Here is a 16,212-nt window from a genome sequence, read left to right as displayed (position 1 = left end):
TCTTCTGCTCATTATTAACTTATTTATAAGCTGAATTATCACTCTGTATGCAAGTGCTTCTCTTCAATAGTCATACACTTTGGAAGCACAAAATAAAACAATTTAACTCATGACTGCAGCAAAAACCTAGACCTTTCAACCTCTTAGTACAAAAAACTTTGGACAAAGCCTAAAATGAGGGGAATGGGCCCAAAAATAGGGACAAATTTGAAATATTGCTCTTATAAACTCAGAACATTGCTAGGATTTGTGCTAGCATGCATTTGCTGAAGGATATGAATGAAGTCTGAAATTCAAACATATAGTGACTTCAATCCTCAGTAATTTGCCAGAAAACCACAAATTTTATGAGGTACAGACAAAAAATATGAGGGAAGACTGAGTGTCGATGGAAGGAAAGGAAGACTTATCAAATAGTCAGTAAATTTGCTTAGAATGGAGGGGAGCTGCTTATATGAAGGTTACCATTTGATTAAACTATTTCGTAAATGTACTCTCTGATCTTAATATCCCAGAGGTGTGCTGTGTTTTGTGCTGAAACACAAGCTCATAGTATGCACAAATGTCATGCTCACCTTTGCAGGAAGGGTGTTCTTATCTGTTTTCCCAAAGGTTGTGGAACAATGGAATTGGTGTATTTAAGCAAGGTGAAGTCCTCTACATGGGTGTGCAGAAGGGGCTCGTTACCTTGCAAGAAAAGATGATCTAGGTTGTTTACCCCAGAAGATCAATGGGATATATCTCGACAGGTTAGCATCTGGAAGGGTACACTTGGCAGGTTGTGTCACTTTCCATACATACATTGCTTCCAGTCCTTTAATGAAAAAAAAAAAATCCAGAAGACACTCACAAAAATAATGTTAGAGAAAGCAGTAGGTGATTTGTAGGATTCACCCTAATATTTCTAGACAACTAATGAAAGAAACTGTAATGACACTAGTTATTTTTAAACAAATCATATAGGAATGTATTGTTCAGAAAAACAGATATTATGACTCACTCACAAGAATGGAATCATTTTATATTTGCTAGAAACCTTTGTTAAACAGTTTATACTTTGTTACTCTAAGCACTGAACATTTTACATGAACTGAAACTATTCTGTCTTTGTGATTTTTGCTATACTTTAATAAGTTGATATAGTACTGCTCTTTCATGTTGCTTCTGTTTAGAGCCTGAAATGTGTGGTACCCAAGAAAAGATAGTTACCAGAATGTTTGCATTTTGAGATCTCACAGAAGCTCCAAACCACTGGTACGATTTAAATTCTGGAGGATCATCTGGGTTTCTGAGACGGTTTCCTAAGACAAAAACAAAAGGAAATAAGTCAGCAACAAACCAGCTGGTAAATGTGCATTTTAACTGAATTACTTGAGCTGTGTCTACATATTACTATACTGGACACAGAGACTAAAATCAAGTCTCTTGTCCCATATTACAGCATCAGTCTCACTGTGTAAAAGTAGTAGTAATAATATGCTCTTACAAAATATACTCTAGGACTCTTTTTACTGATTTGTTCTTTAGTTGTACATTATATGTAACAGGAACAGGCGTTTCCCAAAACCATTACTCCAGGTGGTTCCTCTTTCTGATTAATTTTGCTGTTTCTCCCCTCACAAAATATTTTAAATGCAAAGCAACAACAAAATCCATTAGATGGCGTGCATTTCAATAGCCTTGTTTTGAAGAGTAATGAATACAGAAATAAAAGACTGAGTTCTGTCTATCAAACAATAACAGTTTACATAATAAAAAAACATGCTTCACTCTTCAGAGAACCATTATCAAGTATAAATTATGGCCTGAAATCATGAGTGCATGTAGGCACATACACACACACACACACACACACACACACACACACACACACACACACACACACACAACAAGTCAGTAGTTACAAAGATTGATAGTTAAACTCTACATTTTAGGCTTCAATTTTTTTAATGTCCTTGACAGAAATGAGCATGGGACCAGGAGAAGCAGACTGAAGATCAAAAGTATATGACAGGAGAATGTTCCTGAGTGAAATGGATAGCTAGCCAGCCTTTTCCAATAAATGGCAGTGAGCATCCTCTTTAGAACTGCTCCATATAAATTGCCACACTTTGCTGACTGGTTGTTGAACTGCCTGTAACAGGTGCTAAACTTTTCAAAGTCTTTATTCTTTTAATATATTTACTGTTGTTGACGAGGGATATCCAGCTAGGAAGTACCAGTACCTTTGTGTACTACTTTAAGATATTTTCCGCCTGATTTTATTACTTTTCTGAGTCCCTCCTATACAACATAAGTATTACACTTAACTTAGTTTAGCAAATTTAAGTTAATGTAACTGTTTTTGTTCTATTTACATACATACATTATGTATATTTTTCATAAATAATAGCTTGCTTGTATTGGGGGGCATACTGGAAACTTTAGTAGTTATTCTTGTAAAAGAAAGTTGATAACTGTCATTCTGTGAGAGTTTAAGCACCACTGGCTCTCCTAGAGTTGTTTTCTGAAGGGTTCTTTTGTCTTCCTTAACTGCTACTTATTGCATGGTCATACACTGAACTGTGTTGCATGCAGTACCAGTGTAGTTACAGCCAAACAGTTGGTAGTCAGAGTATTTTCACTATCAAAGTATCATTTTTCTCCTAGTTCACAGCTGGCTCCATTGCGCCCAAGGTGGCATTAAGTTACACTTACCTTTGATTGGCTGCTCTGAATTGCCTCTAGCAGCACTGGTCACATCAGTGTACTAAGTGTCACAGTGCTGGCACCACGGATACTATTCTGGTGATACTTTCTCAGCCCTCCATTAACTTCCTTGTGCACTTAGCCAGCTAACACTCAACCACTGGATAACAAGGAGGGCCAGCAAACTTGTTCCCCTTATGTCACCTGCCTCCTAGCACTTGGTATCCCAAGGCAGTGTAGTAACTTGTCTTATGTTCACGAATAATGATTTCCTTCTTAACACTGAAATCTCTGCAGTGAGAGGTGCAATATGGAGGCATCTTTCTCATGATTAACAACAAATAGTGAGCATTACCTAGTCACAACCTCAACCACTCCTACATTCTCAAACAGAACACACAGAAATGCCATATTCTGATACTCTAAAAAAAAAAAATCTTTGTCAAAGCCTCCTAGAACTTGTAAGATCAGGCTTCAGTGAAGTCCCACAGCTCACCTACCCCATGCACATCTACATCAACAAGTCCCCAACAGCCAATCCAGTATTCATAAATTTGCTTCAGAAAAATTAGTGATTGGTGACTGAATGGTTAGCATGCAGATTCCCTAATCACTAGGCTTGACTAGGACAGAGTTACTGCCAGATGTTAGGATTACTGAAATGGCATGGGCCCTCAAGACAAGTATGAAACATGGTAGTGGCCCGCATTGAAGAGAATGACCCGATCTGTAAAATCTTCAGAGGCTTGCAGTGAGAAATGTCAGAACTTTCTATGCATACGACAAATGCAGATAAGACTCTGGTCCTAACTGGAATCCTTCCTTCACTGAGGATGATGACAAAATATAAAAAGAAGGTAACTGGTTAACAATTGGATTAGTGGCCATCATTCCAGGGAGGTTGCAATATGTATCCACCTGGTATAAGATGACAAAAAGTCCTACTTGCTTTGCAAGGGATGGCTTGTATACCTCATTCAAGTTTTTGAATGCTAGCACCATAGTGTATTTCTTAGGCAGAGTCCATTAAATGGACTTCCCAACTTAGAAAATTTCACCTAACCATAAAGATCACATTTAGGTGGCTTGTCTAACTATCATGGAGTTTAAATAAATTGCTCAATCCAAAGGTGCTCTGCTTCTGAAAATTTACTATGAATGTGTAGCTACACAGACTTTATCTGAATGTAAAGAATGTACTCTAGCCATTCCTGGATTTTGTGCCTACGATTTCAACAGCCTGATGGAAAATTTTGTTTTATACATATTTTTACGCCCACTGCCTGTAGACCAACGGCCCTGCCCCAGCCAATTGGCCCATTCATTCCACTTCACTGGATCAAGGGTCAATCAGGAGGAACCATCATTTAGATAGCTATCAGGGTAGTGGGTAGTACAAATTGTTTTCTTTTTTCTCACTGGCCCTAGCTGCATACACACTCGGCTAGGTGGTGAAGAGAGGCATGCAATGGGCCATTCACAGAGGATGTCCCTTAATTTAGATTCTCTCTAAGTGGCCCTGCTCCTCCCCCCCCTAAGAATCAGTGTGTACCTCTCAATCTTTTAGCATAAGAAATCTGGAAAGCCTAAAATAATGGAAGGGACAAAGGCTCAAAATAGGAACAGATTTTAAATATTGTTCTTAAAAACTTAGAAAAGTTACCACAATGACAGGATTAGTGCAAGCATGCATTTTCTTGTACAATATGAGGTCTGAAACTCAAATGCATATCATTATCTAGTGGCTTCAATCCTCAATGATTTGCCAGAAAACCACAAATTTTATGGGGAACAGATCAACAATTTCAGGCAAAAATTTGGATACTCTGTGAAAATCTGGACGGTTGAGAGGTATGGGTGGTCTTCCTGGTTTCCACCAAAGAGACAATGAGACCACACCACCCACTTTCTCCCACCACCACCAAGACAGGCCAAACCCCTTCACCTCAGGGGGAGATGTGTGCAAGCTACGTGCCTTCATTCATTCCTCACCATCCCTGATTAACTCCTCCAGTGTCAGGGCTGCTAAATGAACCCTAGTCATCTGGGTTGCAATAAGGCTCCATCCAACTGTACCAAGAAACCAGGATAGGTCTGACGGACAATGTGATGGTGTCTTCATATTTGTCAGGGGCAACATCTCATTTAATACCCAGAGATCCACAAATTGGATCCCCTCTATATCCCCAGATGATCACGTTAGATTCCTGGATGTTTTAGTAGTGGTTCCTACAAGCAGATGACTAGGGTTCAGCTAGCAGCACACTGGATTGTTGTTTATTGCCTGTGTAGGCATGTCTTTGGGGTTGGGAAGGATGGCAGAATAAGTGCAACAAGTGTATGCTGGTGCTCCAAAAATGTAAATGTCAATATTCCTGTTGGTTTCATTCCACTCTCTGCTATTTATGAAAACAAACTGATGTTTATAAACTGATTTTTTTTTCAATTGAAAAGTCCATTTTAAGGTTACAACCACTGTAGTCTAAAGATAATGAAAGTTCTGATTAGGAAATCTGACACTGCACCATTCACAACTCATAATAAGGAATCAAAATCTAGATCAATAACTCAAGGGAAGCAGAAGCGTTTTTGCCACACTATTCAGCTCCTCACCACTGAATCTGCTGCTTCCTGAGTGTACCAAGCCTAGCTTAGCCACCTCTCCTCTGGACTAGCTCTCATCATATTCAAGCCTGGAGAGGAGGCCACAGCTTCTTGGGGTATTATCATATTGATACTGAACAGCGTTTTCTCTTAAGACCTAATCCTGACCCCTATACATGCTTAAACAGCTCCCAGGGGTTGACAAGCAATGGTATTTGTTGTGCATCATCCACACCTCTGCATATGATTCTGACATTCCCTGCCATCTAACAGACAGCACCAACTGCTCATCCACCACAGATCAGCTGGGATGGTGCATCTGAGCACGTGGACCCCCACCACACCCCTGCAGGATGAGGATTATTCTAATCATCTTTGCCTGAGCCATCAATAATCCAAGCCACTAACTGGAGTCTGGTCAAAATAGAAACACTCTGGTCTTTATCCCTGTATGTCTCAGGCTAAAAAATAAAACATAAAACATGTAAAACTTGAACAAATACTGATTTCTGACTAACAGTTCATCACTCAAACCTACACCTAGAACTTTAGAAGACTTTTCCAAACAAACACGACCATAGTAGTACATTATATCAAATGGTATTATACAATAGCTCCAAACTCTGGGCTTTTTCCTTAAGGATCTCTCCAAGTACACCAAATTCAGATCCCACTTCAAAAGCATAACTCTGTAACAAGCCAACTGCCTGGGCTAAGAGTTGGTCTAGATCACATAACCACTCTAACCATATCTTTTCTACTTTTTATTCTTTTCTTTCCCTTTAAAAACCTTGTAAACCAAATTATATCATTGCGTAATTATATACACTGCACATATATTTTAATTAAATATAAAAACTATAAACTAAATGTATTTGTTGTATATGGTGTGTAAAAATTGTGTAAGTGCAGACTATCATTATCTGTCTGATCTACCGAATACCTGCCAAGCACCCGAGTCTTCCACAAAATGTTGCTATACATTGCCTATGTAACTGTGTCACTTTTGACTCCTATATTATTCTATTGTATATTGCTAAATGCTGTTATTACTTTTGTATATTGTTAAATGCTGTTATTAACTCTCTAAATAATCTTTATGTACATTTTTTTTTGGAGCTTTTCTCCCCGGGCCTCCACTGAAAATGGGCTCATTTCAGCCCGGAGGACTTTCCTGGTAAGCAAAAGCAAATAAAAATAATATATAAATATGCTGACATATACTCATATACAGTTATAATTCACTTCTCTTATTCTAAATGTGTCCATTTCTCCTCTACATTGGTGTTTACATTCACCCAGGTTGTCAATGAAATTAGTCCACTGAGATCAGTGCACTACTACAGGTTAATAAGTTTATAGGTACTTACTATTTACTTATTTTACATCTGTTTACCGGGAAAGTCCGACTTGGAACAGAGGCAATTTTCAGCGGAGGCCAGGGGAGAAACACTCCAAATGCATGTCTTTGTAACATGGGAGAAAACTGGAGCACCCATAGAAAACCCACACGAATGCAGGGAAAACATGCAGACTCCACACAGAAGGCACTCCAGCCGAGAATCAAACCGGAGAACCTCTTGCTGTGAGGCGACAATGCTACCACTGCACTACTGCACCATCCAAAGCTAAGCTACTAAGCTACAGAACTGTGAAGCTCTTAGGAAGCCTAAGCCTTACATTCTCTTGATAGTTTTTAGCCCTTATATTTTCCATACAGATAACCCAGAGGTAGCCAGAACAAGGATGTGTTTGGCAATTTACTTGTTGCCTCAATCCGTGAGGAACATGGGTGCTAAACCAGGGATGAATTTGCAGTTTTCCATCCATTCATCCAAATTATATTTTGATAGAGTAAGAGAAGTACTTCTGTTTATAAGGAGAGGAACAGTTTCACAGGAAAAAGCATACTGCATGATATATACCTGTCCCTCCAAAATCTTCTCCCTGTTTTAAAAGAGACAGAGATCAAGACCTTTTGAGCAGGTATTCACATTACCAATGGACTTGCAAATGTGCAACAGGTCTGAAAGGATAGAGTCTGTTGAGGCTCTACACACAAAGCAGAGGTCACCCCTTAGTAGCCTGTATGGTACTGAGAAGAGGGATGAGACTTTGAGACAGTATATAGTTTTTGTGACCAAGGCCCTTAATGTGAGAAAGCACTGTAGTTGCTCCAGTTGCGACAAGTTTTTGTACAGGTACTAGATCTCTCAGCTGTCCCTATTTTGGAGGAGCATTTACCCCTGCACAACATATCCCTATTTTTTTTTAGAGGTAGATGCCTTGATTTACCCCTTCACACAATTTTCTGAATCCTAATCATAATCGATTCATGAAGCTGTCTAGTTTTCAGAAAACCACACTACATGACCAACATACTAGTGGCAACAATATTAACTAAAGATGATACAAATCTACAATTTTACAATAAAGTTCATTAAACTCTACAGATTTTACACCATATTTTGATAATGTGCATACATTTCTATCACTTTTGTCACTTTCTGCTTTGTAAATGTATTTCTGAGCAATATCCCTCATTTCTACTGGACAATGGAAGAGCTATATGCTATTCAAAATTTTTGCATGTTAGAAATACAGATTTTTAGCTAGATGATGCTGCTTTTCAGGAGACTTCGGTCATGAGACATAGCAGGTACATACCTAATGGAGCATTAAGTTCAATGATCAGTCTGAAGAGAGCAGAGTACAATGGAATGATTATATCCCTGAACCTGGACACCATACCTTTAGAGATGAGCTGTGTGATAAAATAGGACCTTCTTACAATAGTAGATACATAGTGATTAAAGGACACTTCATTGTTGACATAGGTTCATAGGTTTATACTAGGCTAACTGCCCTAGGGCATTTATAAGCCTAGCCCAAAGTTATGTGGCTTACGCCGCCCCTTATGTTAGAAATACTGTGCCCATTAGTTTGTTGTGCCTCTGTCCAGTAGTGACACAGAGATGATTCCCGGGGTAAACCTACGATCTCCCATCCACCAGTCAAGATTTCTCGAACAGAGCCAGCGAGGTGCTCTGCCTCACATGGACCGGGATTTTATTTCACAGCATGGGGAGTCTCTGGGTGATAAATCTATCCCTCCAGCACATCCTACTTATATCCGTGCTAAGGTTTAAGTCTCTTGCTCTACTGGTTTTGGTGGATTTGGATTTTTTGAGGTGTAGCATGTCCATTAATTCCGGGTTGGTCACGGCCTTGTATGTCAGGCACAGGTCACCTCTGAGCAGACGGTATGCAACTGAATAGAGTTGGAGTTTCTTCAGTCTGGCAGCATATGACAGGTTTTGGAGTCCCTTTATCCTTTTGGTGAGGAACTTTTGGGGTCTTTCCAATTGCTGCAGGTGTCGGGTGAGATACATCCCGAATGGGGCATTGTACTCGATCATTGGTCTGATAAGTGAAGAGTACAGGGGAACAATGACCTCACTTGATCTGGATGTGAATCCTTCATGATCAGGTGGGCAATGTAGAAGGTCTTTCAACCACTTTAGCAACGTGAGCATCAAACGAGGCCACTGTCAACCTGGGTCCCCAGGTCCCTGATAACCTCTTCTGTGCTTAGTGGGTTGCCACCTATATGGTAGCTTGGGGTTACCTTGTTTTTCCCGAAGGGTATGACTATACACTTTTTTGCGTTTAACTTCAGGCCATGGCTCTGGCACCAGCTATCAGTTTCCATGAGACCCCTCTGAAGGATGTCTGTGTCCGATGTACTATCCACTATGGCACCCAGTTTGCAGTCATCCGCAAACTTTGTCAGCCATAGTCCTCCTATGTTTGCCTGTACTTCTGAGAAGTAGATGCCGAACAATAGGGGGCCAAGGACTGAGCCTTGTGGGACTCCACTTGTAACCGGCTTGGAGTCTGACATGGCTCCAGCAACTCTAACCCTGTGGGTTCTGTCCTTTAGCCAGTTTGCAACCCATCTTGTGACATATGGGTTTACATTTAAGCTGGTAAGTTTCTCTATAATACCTGAGTGGGTATTGTGTCGAAAGCTTTTGCAAGGTCAAGGTAGGCTGTATGGACTGCCTTTCCCTCATCAATGGCCTTGGTGACTGTTTCAAAGAAGTCGACCAAGTTCAAAAGGCAAGATCTGCCCTTGACAAAGCCAAACTGGGTTGGGTCCAAGGTCTGCAAGTCCCCTATGTCCTTGTTTATGAGTTCCATTATGATCCTCTCCATAGCTTTGCAGACCAGGCTTGTTAAGCTTATGGGGCGGTAATTACCAGGGTCCGTAGAGGCACCGCCTTTGTGGAGTGGGACCACAGTTGCCGTACGCCACTCCTTGGGCACATATCCTGTGGTGAGGCTAAGATTAAACAGCTGCCTTATGTGCGGAGTTCATGTAGCACACAGCCAGGGACCCCATCCGGTCCCATTGATGCTGTGTTTTTAGCTTTAGAGAGAGCAGCTTTCACCTGCGCATTTTCCAGGTTCCAAGATCCTTGGCTGTGGATCAGCTTAAACAGGTGTAGTGTCAATGCAATTGTTGCAAGGGAAGTCAAGCTTACCAAAGCATATGACTATACATTTCTTGGTATTTAGTTTTAGTCCACGATTTTGACAACAGCCACTTTGGAAGAATTTCGTTTCCTTTGTGGCGTTTATTATGGCACCAGGGTTAAAGTAGTCTACAAACTTGGTCAGCCATAAACTTTCAACATTTGTTTTGACCACCAAGAAGTTAAACAAAAATAAAATGAAATATACTTCAAAAAATGCTGTGCAGCTCTATGTTTTTTATAGTTCTGTTCTATACTCTATAATAAAGCATAACCAAAGTGCAAACATTTACTATATCTTTGAAGAAAATAAGATTCCTTACACCCCATTTGTGGAGCTATGCTTCCAACCTACTAACTTATACCAGCTCTAAGATCACAGAAAATCAGAGAAAGAGAAATGATTACTTTTTTTCTTTTAAAGAAAACAATATAGCTCTCTTTTCCAAAGTTTATCTATCCTCAGAGTTATAAAACGTCTACAGTGGGGCATCCTGCCTATTGTTTTAAGGCCAGAGTTGATGGACAGAATTTGCATGCATAATGTCCTTTATTGCTCTGGTTTCTGCCCAGAGGTGAAGAATGTAAATGTAGTTTATCTTAGCCTGGGAACCCAGGGAAGTGTTAAGAATGATGTAATGTGAACCAGGAATGTGATTTTAAAAACAGAGAGAATGAGAGAGCATTAAGCATTTTTTGTCCTGACCATCGGACTGACCAGCACTGTCTTGCTCTATATGTAAGTTTATCTTAGACTTGCGTTTTCTCTTAGAAAATAGCTAGAAAATAGAAAGATTAAACTTGTGTTTTTTCTGTGACGTCAGAACTGTACTACTGAATTATTTTAAGTACTTCTCTATGATCTCTAAACCCTTGACTAGCACTGTAAAAAGTACTGTCTTGTGTTTTTATTATTTATTATTAAATATTTTTAAACCCTTCCAACTGTGGCTGTTTTTGTAGAGATAATTTAAGCTCTTTAGACTACTTGCATACCTTTGCTAAAATTGTACAAAGCCACTCTAATAGCTTTAGCCCTGGGCTATAATACCAATTGGATAATAATATTGCACAGTAATAATTGGACACCCTTTTAAGGGCCTTTGAGTAGCTGATAAATATTAGTGGGTGGTGGCAGCTGGTACTACAGCATAGTCTGGGAAAAAGGGGCAAAGCTGGAGAACTTGTGCCAGCCTTCCCCAGGAGTGTCGGTGTGGTTGTATAAACTCTTCTCAAAGTGTGTGTGTGTGTGTGTGTGTGTGTGTGTGTGTGTGTGTGTGTGTGTGTGTGTGTGTGTGTGTGTGTGTGTGTCAGCTACTGGGGCAGGGACAAGAAGCACTGGTTGGACAGAGAGGGTGATAGAGGTTTTAGCTTGCCCACTAGGCTGAGATCTGGACCCTATAACTGTGCCAGTGAGGAGTCTTACAGGGGACTTGGAGAGCAAGGGAGCAACCAGCCCCAGACTGACTGTGATCTCCGTGTGTTCTTTAGAGAAATTGCACTTTACTGTGTGTATGTGTTATCATTTCCTCCTATATGAGACGTCCCTCACTGGTGTTGGTGGTGAGGATTGAGGCTCCTTGATTGCTGGGCCAGGGCATGGGCTTCACATATTAATTGTTTAGCAGTGGCGAGATATCCACACCACATATTAATTGATTGGCAAATACTAATTGGCTTGTAGTGTTTGGGTAGAGTGAATTCCCGTAGCTTGTGTACAGTGAGCTCTGAAGGTGTTTTGTACTCTAAATCAGCCACGCAGTGAATACTCAAGAGTTCAGATCACAATTGTTTTATTTCTTTTTTTTAGCTTAGTTAGTCAGGGTGAGCAGGCACCATGTCAGCAGAGGAGTATGGAAAGCTGACAAGGAGCCACTTGGTGGAGATGTGCCAGGCTAGGGGACTGGTGCCTGGAAACCTGACTAAGGCAGACCCGATTGCCGCCTTGATTACAGCTGCATCAGGAAACAGCAACCAGGAGGACAATCAGACTTGTTAATGGAGATATAATGCCCTTGGAGAATGGACAGCTCAACCTTTCTGCAGAGGACTTAAAAATCCACCTGGAGCTAAAGAGACTTGAGTTGGAGGCCAGATGTTTGGAGATAGAAGCAGCTGACAGACTGAGGAGTATACAGGTTGAGGAGAATGAGAAACTGCTACACCTGGAAGCCGAGAAAAAAAAAAAAAAGTGTCAGAGGAAGCATGAGAGGGAAATGTTGGCTCTTTGCCAGAGTCACGGAGGTAATGGGGAAGGGAGTAACTGGACCCCAGAAGCACAAAAGGTCAGTAAATTTCTTCCACAGTTTAAAGAGGGAGATAATTTTGACAGTTTCATTCATATGTTTGAGAGAGTATGCAAACAGTATGGTGTTGACCAACGGCTCTGGGTACGGTTCTTGACCCCCTTACTCCATGGTAAAGCTGTAACTGTTTTGTCAAAAATGTCTGACATAGCATGTTTTGATTACAGTGCTGTTAAAAATCACTTGTTAGAATTGTTTAAACTAACACCTGAAATGTATAGGAAAAAGTTTTGTGAGCATAGATGTAAGGCAGATGAAAGTGTGTGTGAATATGTTGCTGAACTGAGCACTTATTTCCACAGGTGGGTGAGTGGATGTCAGGTCACCACTTTTGAAGGGCTGGCAGACCTTTTGTTGAGGGAACAAGCCCTTAGCACTTTGTCTGAGGGCATGAGGATCTGGTTAGCTGATAGACAACGTACCACTTCAGATGAGTTGGGGAAGAAGGGAGACCTATACCTGGCAAGCAGGGCAGCCCTGCACAGGAAAGGGACCCCAAGTACTGCTCATGGGTCTAAAGGAACCCATGGTGGGCAGCACAGACTGCCCCAACAGAATCTGCCAGTAGCAGGGGAAGCCACTAGTCTGGGTACACATCCACGAGCTAGGGTCAAATGTTTTCAATGCAACCAGTGGGGCCATATGGCATACAGGTGTCCACAGAGGCAAGGTGGGAAACAAAAGGTGAGGGAGCCAGTAAGAGGGAAAGACAAAATGCCAATAGTAGGCTGTCTTGGGACAACAAGGGTACCAAACTACCACCAGAGGTTATATCCTATTGTAGTGAATGGCAAAGAGGCCATTACCAAGAGAGACACAGTCCCTGATATAACCATTGTAAAGCCTGTACTGGTTACATAAGAGCACTACTTGCCTGGGCATTCTACTCCAGTCAGGGCTTTAGGAGGGATCCCCATTCCAAATACCTTTGGCTAGGGTTCACCTTGACTGGGAGGGTGGAAAAGGAAGCCAGCCACGTAGGTGTGTTTGAGGATATACCTGCAGATGTCCTGATAGGGAATGATTTTGATAGTGCAGTACCCAATGCTTGTGCAGTTACATGCAGTCAGGCTTGGAGACAAGCAGGTAAGTCTGGTAGCCTGGGTGAGACCCAGACAGACTGCATACTTGCAGCCAGGACTGGTGAGGTGGTTACTTGAGGGAGGGAGCTATCCTGTAACAGTGAGACTGAAGGTGAGACACAGCTGTTTGGGGGTACTGATGGTCCCTTGGACAGAGTGACTGCAAAGGTAGGGGTGAGTAGTAGTACCCAGACTGACAGTGAGGCACCACTGTCAGAGGATGCCAAACTTCCTCTGGAAGGGGAGCTGGGAAGGGTTACAAGGAGAGAGTTGAGACAGGCTCAGCTCTCAGACCCTACATTGCAAGGTCTGAGGCAGGTAGCTAAGGAGACACCTGTTTCTCAAGGAAAGGGGGATTCTGTATACTGGGGCAAAGGGTTACTATACAGAGAGTGGACCAGTGAGGGAGGGCTAGAAGGTGAGAGAGTAAAGCAGTTGGCAGTGCCTAGAGCCTACCATCTGGCACTTCTAGCCATAGCCCGTGATATTCCCTTTGCAGGTCATATGGTCATAAAACTTACAAAGAGGCATATTATGCAGAACTTCTATTGGCCTGGAATTTCCAGAGATGTAACAGGGTACTGCAGGACCTGTGAGCAGTGCCAAAAGGTAGGCAAGCCAGGAGACAAGGTGAGAGCTCCTTTGATTTCTTTGCCTGTGATTGAGGAGCCATTTCAGAGGGTAGCTATGGATATTGTGGGTCCTCAGAGTACCCCAAGTTCCACAGGGAAAAAGTATATCCTAGTGGTAGTGGATTATGCTACACGATACCCTGAGGTGGTGGCTTTGTCCTCCTTGATGCAGAGAAGGTGGCAAATGTGTTGTTAGAGATTTTCAGCAGGGTAGGTTTCCCTAAAGAAATACTGACTGACAGAGGTGCCAATTTCATGTCAGACCTGCTGGCTTGTCTGTAGAAGTCCTGTGGGGTGAAGCAGATTAAGACCACCCCTACCATCCCCAGACTAATAGTCTTGTTGAGAGGTTAAACTCTACACTCAAGTCCATGCTATGGGCATTTGCTTATCAGTTTAAGAGGGAGTGGGACAAATATTTGCTCCATCTGTTTGCTTACAAAGAGGTTCCCCAGGAATCCACAGGTTTTTCACCCTTTGAGTTACTGTATGGGCATAGGATGAGGGGACCTCTAGATTTAATTAAAGATGAATGAGAAAGTAAGTGCATGTCTCACAAGGAGTCTGTTGTGGCATACATCCTGAACCTTGGGACAAGGCTCAGGGAATTCTTGGGCTCGGTCCAGGAGAACCTGGCAGAAGCCCAACAGCAGAAAAAGGTGTGGTATGACAGGAATGCTCAAGCTAGAGAGTATGCTGTGGGGCAGCGGGTAATGGTTCTCATTCCTGTCAGATGCAACAAGCTGCAAGCAGCTTGGGAGGGACCCTACAAGGTGGCAAGAGAGGTAAGTGGTGTTAATTTCATGGTGGCACTGCTAGGCAGAAGGCAGGGGCACAAATTGTACCATGTTAACATGATGAAATCTTACCATGATAGGGAGCCCTTGTGCTGAGCATTTGCAGTGGATTACAGGAGGAGTCTGACAGAGATCTGGTGACTGATCTCCTCAGTGAGGCTCGGGCTGACACCTCAGTGGAAGGGGTAGCAATGTCCCAGCAGCTATCTCCTACCCAAGTTTGAGAAATCAGAGCAGTGTTGCAGGAATTTGGGGACATGTTCACTGGGAAACCAGGGTGCACCCACCTGGGGTAGCACCAGGTGGATACAGGACCCCAAAGGCCTATTAGGCAGACCCTTTACAGAGTGCCTGAGAGAATTAAACAGTCTGAGGGAGGAGGTACAGGAGATGTTGAAACTAGGGGTGACTGAAGAGTCCAACAGTCCCTGGGCCTCCCCAGTGGTGCTGGTGCCAAAGAAGGATGGCAGCACCAAGTTCTATGTGGACTACAAGAAATTAAGTAGTCACACAGAGTCGGATGCTTACCCCATGCCTAGGACAGATGAGGCCCTAGAGCAGCTGGGTGGGGCTAAGTATTTTACAACCACTGATCTTACCAAGGGTTACTGGCAGGTGCCCTTGACTCCCAATGCAAGAGAGAAATCAGCCTTTGTGATTCCTTTTGGCTTGTATGAGTTCACAAAGATGCCCTTTGGGATGAAGAATGCCCCAGCAACTTTCCAGAGGCTGGTAGATCATATCCTAGCAGGAGCAAGAGGGTTTGCCCTTGCTTACCTATAAGATATTGCCATCTACAGCCATTCCTGGCCAGAGCACCCTCAGCATGTCAGGGAGGTGCTGGGCAGACTACAGAGGGCAGGGCTGACCATTAAGCCAAGCAAATGTCAGTTGGGTATGGCAGAGGTCTCCTACCTAGGACAAAGAGTGGGAAGTGGTAAGATAAGGCCAGAACCTGCCAAAGTGGAAGCCATTCAGGCATGGCCTGCACCTATTACTAAAAAGCAGGTGAGGGCATTTTTAGGGACAGCAGGGTACTACAGAAAGTTTGTCCCCAGTTATAGTACCATATCTGCTCCCCTCACAGACCTGACAAGGAAGAACAGGCCAGATAAGGTAGTGTGGACCCCAGCATGTGAGCAGGCATTCCAGAAGCTTAAAGAAGCTTTGGGAGGACCACCTGTATTAGCCAGTCCAGATTACAGCAAAGAATTTGTTGTGCAGGTGGATGCTGTGAACCATGGGGTGGGGGCTGTACTTAGCCAGATTTCTTTAGAGGGGGAAGAGCACCCAGTGGTTTACCTCAGTTGTAGGCTCCAACCGAGGGAGGAATGTTATGCAGCTGTAGAAAAGGACTGTCTAACCATAGTGTGGGCACTGCAGAAACTTCAGTCTTATTTGTATGGAAGGAAATTCACTGTTATGACCGATCACAACCCCCTAACATGGTTAAACAGAACCAGCCTGCAAAATGCCAAGTTGCTAAGATGGAGCTTGGGTTTGCAAGCATATAACATGTCCATGCAGCACCGCAGTGAATTTCACAATGTCAGTGCAGATGGGCT

The 16,212-nt window shown here is 42.5% G+C and overlaps 1 protein-coding gene across 1 annotated transcript in view; it reads right to left on the bottom strand.

Moving 5' to 3' along the window:
- The window catches only part of ITGAV (integrin subunit alpha V), a 1,332,605-nt gene that overhangs the window by 1,063,800 nt on the left and 252,593 nt on the right, over window positions 1-16,212 (bottom strand). The window contains exon 3 of the mRNA XM_044075123.1: window positions 1,210-1,301. Coding sequence (XP_043931058.1) covers window positions 1,210-1,301 — 92 coding nt within the window. The remainder of the gene's footprint in view (window positions 1-1,209; window positions 1,302-16,212) is intronic.

This window comes from Protopterus annectens, chromosome 6.part0 (assembly GCF_019279795.1).
Source record: "Protopterus annectens isolate FY-2018-M chromosome 6.part0, PAN1.0, whole genome shotgun sequence".
Classification (NCBI taxonomy): domain Eukaryota; kingdom Metazoa; phylum Chordata; order Ceratodontiformes; family Protopteridae; genus Protopterus; species Protopterus annectens.
The sequence above is the reverse complement of the archived record's forward strand: the minus strand, read 5'-3'. Positions and strand labels throughout refer to the sequence as shown.